General features: G+C 32.4%; 1 protein-coding gene across 1 annotated transcript; it reads left to right on the top strand.

Moving 5' to 3' along the window:
* The first annotated feature begins 591 nt into the window (after window positions 1–591).
* On the top strand, window positions 592–7,236 carry LOC110605407 (serine/threonine-protein kinase rio2). Its single transcript, XM_021743987.2, has 14 exons — window positions 592–837; window positions 1,574–1,674; window positions 1,781–1,827; window positions 2,004–2,074; window positions 2,157–2,270; window positions 2,381–2,556; window positions 2,666–2,754; window positions 3,344–3,461; window positions 3,727–3,800; window positions 3,924–3,971; window positions 4,783–4,951; window positions 5,657–5,782; window positions 6,397–6,504; window positions 6,699–7,236. The coding sequence occupies exons 2-14, from the start codon at window positions 1,591–1,593 to the stop codon at window positions 6,888–6,890; spliced, it is 1,416 nt and encodes a 471-aa protein (XP_021599679.1). The 5' UTR covers window positions 592–837; window positions 1,574–1,590; the 3' UTR covers window positions 6,891–7,236.
* Window positions 7,237–7,978: the final 742 nt, after the last annotated feature.

The following is a 7,978-nucleotide window of genomic DNA, read 5'->3' as shown; positions in this document are numbered from 1 at the left end:
GATTCAGAATTGAGAATGGATACTCTTTTAGTTATTTTGTTGACTTAAAACTCTTGCTAGAGGCTTTACTGCCACTATTACATTGTATTATATTTTAATTTATAAAATAAAAATTTTTCTTAATAAAAAATTTTGGTCTTTAAAATAAAAATAAAATGAGAATATTAATATTAATAAATATTATTATTATCTAAATAAAAAGAATGTTTTCTTATTAACTCACTTGCTTAAAAAAACATCACCCTATATTATCTTTAAAAAAGAAAATTAACTAAAATTGATTGAAAAAATAGAAATAGTCCAATTAAATTTTCATACTTATTTTAAGATTTAAATAAATTTAATTTAATTTTTTATTAATTAAATCCTGAATTTTTATGTTGAAGTTAAATAAGTCATAATTTGAAATACTAAATTTTTATAATGAAATTTTATTTATGTAACTTTATGATTTTTATATATTTTAAAATTTTATATTAATTAAAATATTAAAATTTTGATATTTAAATTAAAAATATTTTATTGTTAAAAAATAGTATTAATATTATATCAAAACTTATTTGGCCATAAATGTTTAATATACAAAATAAAAGACCAAAAAACTTAACCTACGCCTGGAACATAACTTCTATACCCGATCATTCTCTCAAAGATAACACATAGCCGACGCCCACCCCACCTCTGCTCGATCCCTCGCCGTTGCCGGTGCCGCTGCTGCTGCTCCTCCTCAGTCACGCCGCTGCCCTTCCTCCTCAATCACGCTGGTCGAGTCTCGCCGCTTTGCTACGCCTCCGTCGCCGCTGCTCTCTCTCTTTGCTTCTGTCTCCTCCTACGCAGGTTTACATACATACACACAATTATACATTCATTCATAGTGATTAAAATAAGAACATTCTTCAATAATGCTATTTTGGAAAGGGAAGAAGAGAATGAAAGAAAAAAAGAAGAGGAGAAAAATAGGAGGGAAGAAGAGAGAAAAAGGTGCTCGTCACTGTGATGGGTTCCTTCCCTCAGTCAGGCAAAGCGGGGTCCTCAACTTATTTAACTTAATGTTATAAATACTGGCAAAAAAAAACCTTAATGTTATAAATAAATAAGCCAGCTTATTTTTACTGTTCATAAACTAAAAGAAACACCCTTTAATGAGGAGTTCTAATTAAATTTCTAATGAAAGCAGCTCTTTTGATTATGAAACAACAGTTAAAGAGCCTTTTTCCTTGCAATTGTTTCCTTTTATTGCTTCCATTGGTTTGTGTTTGTGCTTTTTTTTCTTTTAGAGTTAATGCAATTTGATATGGCCTCTCTAAGATTTGAGATTAGATTCAAGTGTTCAACAAATTGAATTATTTTAAGTTGCAGGTGAAGTTTTCTGTTTATTAATTTGAAGCTTTGCCTACATCATGTCTCAGTTTTGCTCTTATATGTTGATTGATAATAACTCATTTAAATACAACATCATTTACTTTGCTTAATTCCATGGCTGATATTTTTTGATCTATAACTCAATTCAAATACATAAAAAGGTTTTTAATATTTCTTTTGACTCTCATGTCCCATATTTTTCTTCTCACAGGTACAAGGTAGACAAAGATGAAATTGAATGTGGATGTTTTAAGATATCTCTCGAAAGATGATTTTAGGGTTCTCACTGCTGTTGAGATGGGCATGAGGAATGTGTGTACTTATTCTATCTTTGATCAATATCATCAATTTCCTGTTATTTTAACATGTACTTGATAATTATTCTTGTCTGATAATTTAGTTTCACCTTCTGTAACAGCATGAAATTGTACCTACAGAGCTCATTGACCGTATTGCTTCTCTCAAGTATGCCCTTTTCTATAAATTCTGTTCTACTTCATTTCTTTTGAATCTTACTGAATTAATGACCACATGCCGGACAAGTAATTGTTAAATATATGATTGATTAATTTTGTTTATATGTATTCCCTTTTCTTTTGATTGTTCATTTAATGATAATATTTGTTGTACTGTTACTATAGACATGGAGGTACATACAAGGTTTTAAAAAACTTGCTCAAGCATAAGCTTCTGCACCATGACTCCTCCAAATGTAAGTGCCAGTGCATCACATTGTATATATGATTGCTAATCTGATTTTACTAATATATTTTGTTATGTTTTAATTAACCTAGATGATGGGTTCCGTCTCACCTACCTTGGCTATGATTTCCTTGCAATTAAAACAATGGTCAATCGTGGAGTATTTGCTGCTGTCGGTCGTCAAATTGGAGTTGGAAAGGAGTCTGGTATGTTTTTGAACTGTGCAAATGTTTTCGAACTCTTGTTGTTGGCTTATATATGTATATATGCAAGCACATACCATATGATGGCATTTGTACCTCTTATTTTATTGAAGACATATTTGAGGTTGCGACTGAGGATGGCACAGTATTGGCAATGAAGTTGCATAGACTTGGTAGAATTTCTTTCAGGGCTGTCAAGTCTAAGCGTGATTACTTGAGGCACCGTAGTAGTTACAATTGGCTCTACTTGTCCCGGCTTGCTGGACTAAAAGAATTTGCGTTTATGAAGGTTCTGCTTTTATTCTTTTTTTTTTTTTTTGTATTAACAATATTTGTTTTTATGGGGTGATAGTCAATATTGATTGATGTTGAGATGATATGCATGCTTGCTGGTGTAGGCTTTGGAAGAACATGGGTTTCCTGTTCCGAAAGCTGTGGACTGTAATAGGCATTGTGTGGTTATGTCACTTGTTCAGGGTTATCCGCTGTAAGTTAACCTCCATTTGTGGTTATGATCAATTTTCATTCCTCGCTGTTTAATTTGTCCTTTGCATGCACCCCTGTATTTTTCAGACAGCATGGTTTTTATCTATGCTATTGCTTAGCCATTGTTAGTTTTTGAAATATCCAACATAATATATTTTTTTCACACTTATTATTACACTAATTTTTATTATGAGATATTTGTTGCTGTTGACAACTAGATATGGACTATAACTAACAGTGGTTATTTGATCAACATAAAAGCGATGACTGTTCTTATGAATTTTAATATTGATTTCTTTGTAATTTTTAGAAGTTAAAGTAAATGCTTTACCAGAAGACAGGAAAGTAAACATGTGGGTTAAATTTCTGCAATTAAGTGAGGAAATTCTGTTTAACATATCTTTGGTGTAATTTCTTTGGGGAAAGTAAAAAATGTATATTAAATTTCTGTAAGTGAGGGGTTATTTCTGACCTTTTCTTATGTCTTTTCATGCCCTTTCTGTATAGCTGTCCATCTTTTGGGTTTATCCTGCTAAACTAAGATTCTGCTCCATGAGCAATTGAATTATCAGTTATTCCCTTTCAATTAGTGTGCAGGTGAAGCAATTGCAGAATCCAGAAACAGTTTTTGAAACAATACTTGGTCTTGTTGTTCGTCTTGCAGAACATGGTCTCATTCATTGTGATTTCAATGAATTTAACATTATGGTATGCTTTTTAGCTGCTTGATATCACTACACAGTCTCTCCAACTTTGAAGTTGTCGGTTACTTTTTTCTAATATGTTTCAGCTTTCTTCACTTTTTTGTTTCTGTATAATTTTCATAGAGAGATCATTGCTTTCATGTCACTTAGGTTCAGTGCATGCTTTTATTCACTATTCACTCAATTAGATTGCCAAAATCTTATAAAATCCAATTTTGATAAACTGATTGAAAATCTCTTAGGACTTATCTATTTATTGTTTTTGGCAGATTGATGATGATGAGAAGGTCACCATGATTGATTTCCCACAGATGGTATCTGTATCACATCGAAATGCTCAAATGTAAGCCACTTGCCTACTTTGATGGCAGTTGTTACTTGGTAGTATCTGTTATGTAATTTAGTATATTCCCATTTGCAGATCATTTGTTTTTACAGTCTTCCTTTATTTTGTTCCTGTTTTCAGGTATTTTGACCGTGATGTTGAGTGCATCTTTAAGTTTTTTGGCAAGAGGTCAGTGGTTATTTCTTTAGAAGTATTCTTGGAAACTTAGACAACTATCAAGGTAGTTTGGTTTGAAAATTCTAAGATCCATTTGGCTGGCCTATGCAGAAAGTTAGTGGAAGAAACTTTCTGGATCATTATTTTTTAATGAAGCCTTCTTTTTATTTCTCGTTATCTTTCTAACCCTCTTTTTATGCTGTGTATAATTTGCTTGACTTCAGGTCTGTGCTAAGGGAGACTATTTATATCTGTCATTCAAAATTTCTGCTATGGTTATAAAATTTTGTTTGTCTGTTTGTTTCGCGAAAAATAACTTTTATGTGAAAAGTATTTTCTAAGAAATTAACTTATTTTCCAATAATTGGTTGCAATATTAGGCGTTAAAAGATACCAATAAATTTTATGTGTAGAAAGTTTAATGGTATTAATAAGATTTCAAAACCTAGAAAACAACTGTAAATAGAAAAGTGGGAGTCACTTTCCTTAAAAATAGTTTAGCTTTCCAATTTTCTGTTGACCAATAAGTGTTCCAAGCATAAAAAATGCAGAAAATTATTTTTTAAAAAATATTTTCCATAAAACAAACAAAACCTAAATTTCTCATAATTCTATATTAATGAAAAAGAGAAAGAAAGAAAAAGATGTCCTTTAGTTTTTGTAAATTTCTGTATTAAATCTGGACGCCCATGATCCATCAATCCTGCTGGAAATTTTCTTTATCATATTCCTGGAGCTTGTAACTATGTTAACAAGTTATAGAGCATGCATTCTAACTATTATGTAATCTGTTGCTTGATGTTTTCCTTTTCTTTATGCCCAGATTTAATCTGTCCTTCAAAGAAGACACTGATGAAAATGATGGTTTGGAGGTAGATTCAGATGAAAATGGAAGACCTACCTTTTCTTCCATATCAAAATCAGCTGGTTTTCTTGACAGAGAACTTGCTGCCAGTGGATTTTCAAGGAAAGATCAGGATGACATTGAGAAAGTATGGTGAAGCATGTCTCTAGTCATTAAATTTCAATACATGGGTGGGCTGGGGTTTGATTCTTGTATTTTTCCCCTCTGGTTTTGGTGGTGATGCTAATTGTTCTCTATTTCATGGTCCTCATACTCTATTTCATGTCCAAACATTATTATAGGCTATCCAGCCTTTCATTCCTCACAATTGTAGGCATGCATCAACTCAAGTACTCTGGAAGAATTTTTCTATTTATCTGAACTAATTCAGTTGAAGTGTCTCCTGCAATAAACCATTCCTCTTGGGTACTTGCGGGCATGTACCTTTGCTATTCCTTCTTCCATCCCTTATTTTCTCTTCTGGCACCCTCAAACTCTCAAAAAGGGCCATTCCAGGCATTATATTTATGACCAATTACAAAAGCTTGGGTTCCCTGTCCTTGCTAACCCTAACCTAGTTTTATGTTCTTCTCAAGTCTCAACCTTACATCTACAACCTGTACTCATTGAAATCTAGTTTCACTGGTGTTAGTTTTTCCCTTATTGGTCTTAGGAATTCTGACTGCACTGCAATTTCTAGGTTTTCAGATAATAATATAATTCCACATGAATTTTGATTTTGTCAGCCCACTTGGTTAGTTTCATAGTTTACCATTGGTATGTTAAGTTTAGCTTGTGATCTATGCTTTGTCAAATGAAACTCTCCTATGCGATTATTACTTTTTCTTTACAGTTCATTGAAGGTGGGATTGAGAAGGATAGAAACTCTGATTCTGAAGGAACTGAAGATGAGGAAAATGAATCCGAGTCAAATGAAACAATCAACAGGACTTTAGATACTTTGCACTTGCTAGAGAAGGTACATACTTTGTAAGCTTTTACCATCATTAGGTTGTGCAATTTACAGATTTGCTAATAACAAGATAATTCTGCTCTTTGGGTTTCTACTCTCCACTGAGTGGAAACCCTTGTTCAAGTAACTTTTCTTTTGCTTCTTAAATTAAAATACATGGTTTTTTACACCGTTTACAACCTTATATTTAATTTTACTACTGATGAGTTACCTTTTTTCCTAAAGTTAAAGAATTGGAACAATATTTAATTTTACTACTGATGAATTACCCCTTTTTTTTTTAAGTTAAAGAATATGGAACATGTTACAATCTAATTGAGTCAACGGTTAAGATAGATTTTCATAATGAAAACAGTGGCCTTCTTCTTGATGTGAAGATATTTAAATGCCGTATATAAATACATGAAATGACCAATGTGGAGGAGTTTAAAATCATTTCTGTGTGAAAGGGTGGTCCAGTTCATATTGCAGGCTCTTATTCTCTGGTGAGAACCAACTGATACAACTTTTGACTGTGCTACATCCCGTACATGTCTGGTTTACTTCGTTTTATGTGCTGAATGTTCATTTTCTGGGTTCTTGCTTGAGAATGTAAGTTTATAATAAGAAACGTAATACAGGAGGAACACTCTTCAAACTCTGTTGAAGATGGAAAAGTAGATGAGAATCAACAGAGCTGTGAAACAAGTCAAAACATTGGGTCTGAATCAGAAGAAGCGAGCGACAAGGTGCAAGTTGTTTATCATTTGTTTTGCCTATTGAATGCCTCTAATTGATTTAAAGGATGAACTGTTTGCAGCATTCATTGGTTGCGGATGAACTGTAATGGGTCCAATGATGTTTAAATAGCTTTCACTGGAGAGACTTCGAGTAATATGCATAGCTCTCATAATACTGGTGGTGTTTTTTTTTCGCTTCCCAGGAAGAAGAAAGTCGGACTCTAGATACAGGTGACGACGCAGAATTGGTCAAGCGTCTTAACAAGCAGAGAAGACGTGCCATAGCATCAGCTCGAGGGGGTCGAAGGAGTCTTGCCTCCAGAAATTCTTACAAGGACAAGGGTGGTAAATCCTCTCATAATTCAAAACTTAAGAAACAGTTGAGCAACTGGTAAATCGTAAAAAAGTTGTACGATGAATTCTCAGATGGAGCTTCTATTCTAGTCGTTTGTGGTAATGTTCTACTCTAGGATGAGGTATTCTAACTTCAATGAAATGGGCATCAAGGAAAGCTGACAGCACGATTAGGATTTTCAGTCCAGTTTTTGTCCCTAGATGATGAAAGAGTTGTATGCTTGTTTTGTTCATAGCAATAGATAGATTTTGTCCCTATAAGATAAATGAGTTATATGCATGTTTTGTTTGTGGCAATAGATTATGAGAAGTTTGTGATACAAAAATAGAAAATTTCAGATCATTCATTTCATTTAATTGCAAGATCTTTTGCTTTTTGTTCTTGAAGGAGAAATGCAAGTGAAACCATCTTTAGTGGTGTAACGGATTAATTTCTAAATTTATTCTTCTTATTTAGCTTAGCACAACAAGCTTGAGTTATCTTGTCAATGTCATGACTTCTTTTACCCTTCATTTTCTTATAAAGTTGGTGAATTTTTATATTTAAAGTGGTAATTTTTATTAGTCATCCCTTAATTTTAGTAATGTTTTCACTTTTGTCTCTTTTCTTCATTGTGTTGTCAAAAAATCCCTAGACTTAAAGACACTACAACGAAATGCTTTGGTCTTTGGCCGAAAAAAAAAAAAAAACGAAATGCTTTGGTGCCAAAATTCAATTAGATCTTCGATTATATTCATACGACGCAGTTCTATCATGTTAAAAAAAACTTTTTTTTTAAAAAAAAAGTCATGTGATGTAATATTTGTGTTTGAGAAAATGTGATGAGAAAGTGAATGTTTTAGATTATATATATATTAATGTCAGGTAAAAAAAATATTGCCATGGAGCTATTGAATTTTAGCTTGAAAATTTTCGTTTAGAAATTTATAAATTTTATAATAAAAAAAAATAAAGATCAGAAAGAAAAGTGGAATAATTTTTTGGATATATGTATATAGTACTGGATTCTTGCTTTCCCTAAATTCCACTCACTATTTTCCGATGTGGGATGGAAAACGCGAGTCGTTGCAGAATTCTGTGGTTCAATATGATTTTATAAACTAAGACATAATATGATTTATAAGCTAT

The sequence above is a fragment of the Manihot esculenta genome, chromosome 17, assembly GCF_001659605.2.
Source record: "Manihot esculenta cultivar AM560-2 chromosome 17, M.esculenta_v8, whole genome shotgun sequence".
NCBI classification, from domain to species: Eukaryota; Viridiplantae; Streptophyta; class Magnoliopsida; order Malpighiales; family Euphorbiaceae; genus Manihot; species Manihot esculenta.
Note: the sequence above shows the minus strand (reverse complement) of the source record. Positions and strands in the feature narration are given on the sequence as shown.

Excerpts from the sequence above, each read along its gene's own strand:
- LOC110605407 (XM_021743987.2), top strand. The coding sequence starts at position 1,591 with ATGAAATTGAATGTGGATGTTTTAAGATATCTCTCGAAAGATGATTTT. Across the intron at positions 3,972-4,782 it reads TTTAAGTTTTTTGGCAAGAG|ATTTAATCTGTCCTTCAAAG; the intron begins GTCAGTGGTTAT and ends CTTTATGCCCAG. Across the intron at positions 4,952-5,656 it reads ATCAGGATGACATTGAGAAA|TTCATTGAAGGTGGGATTGA; the intron begins GTATGGTGAAGC and ends TTTTCTTTACAG.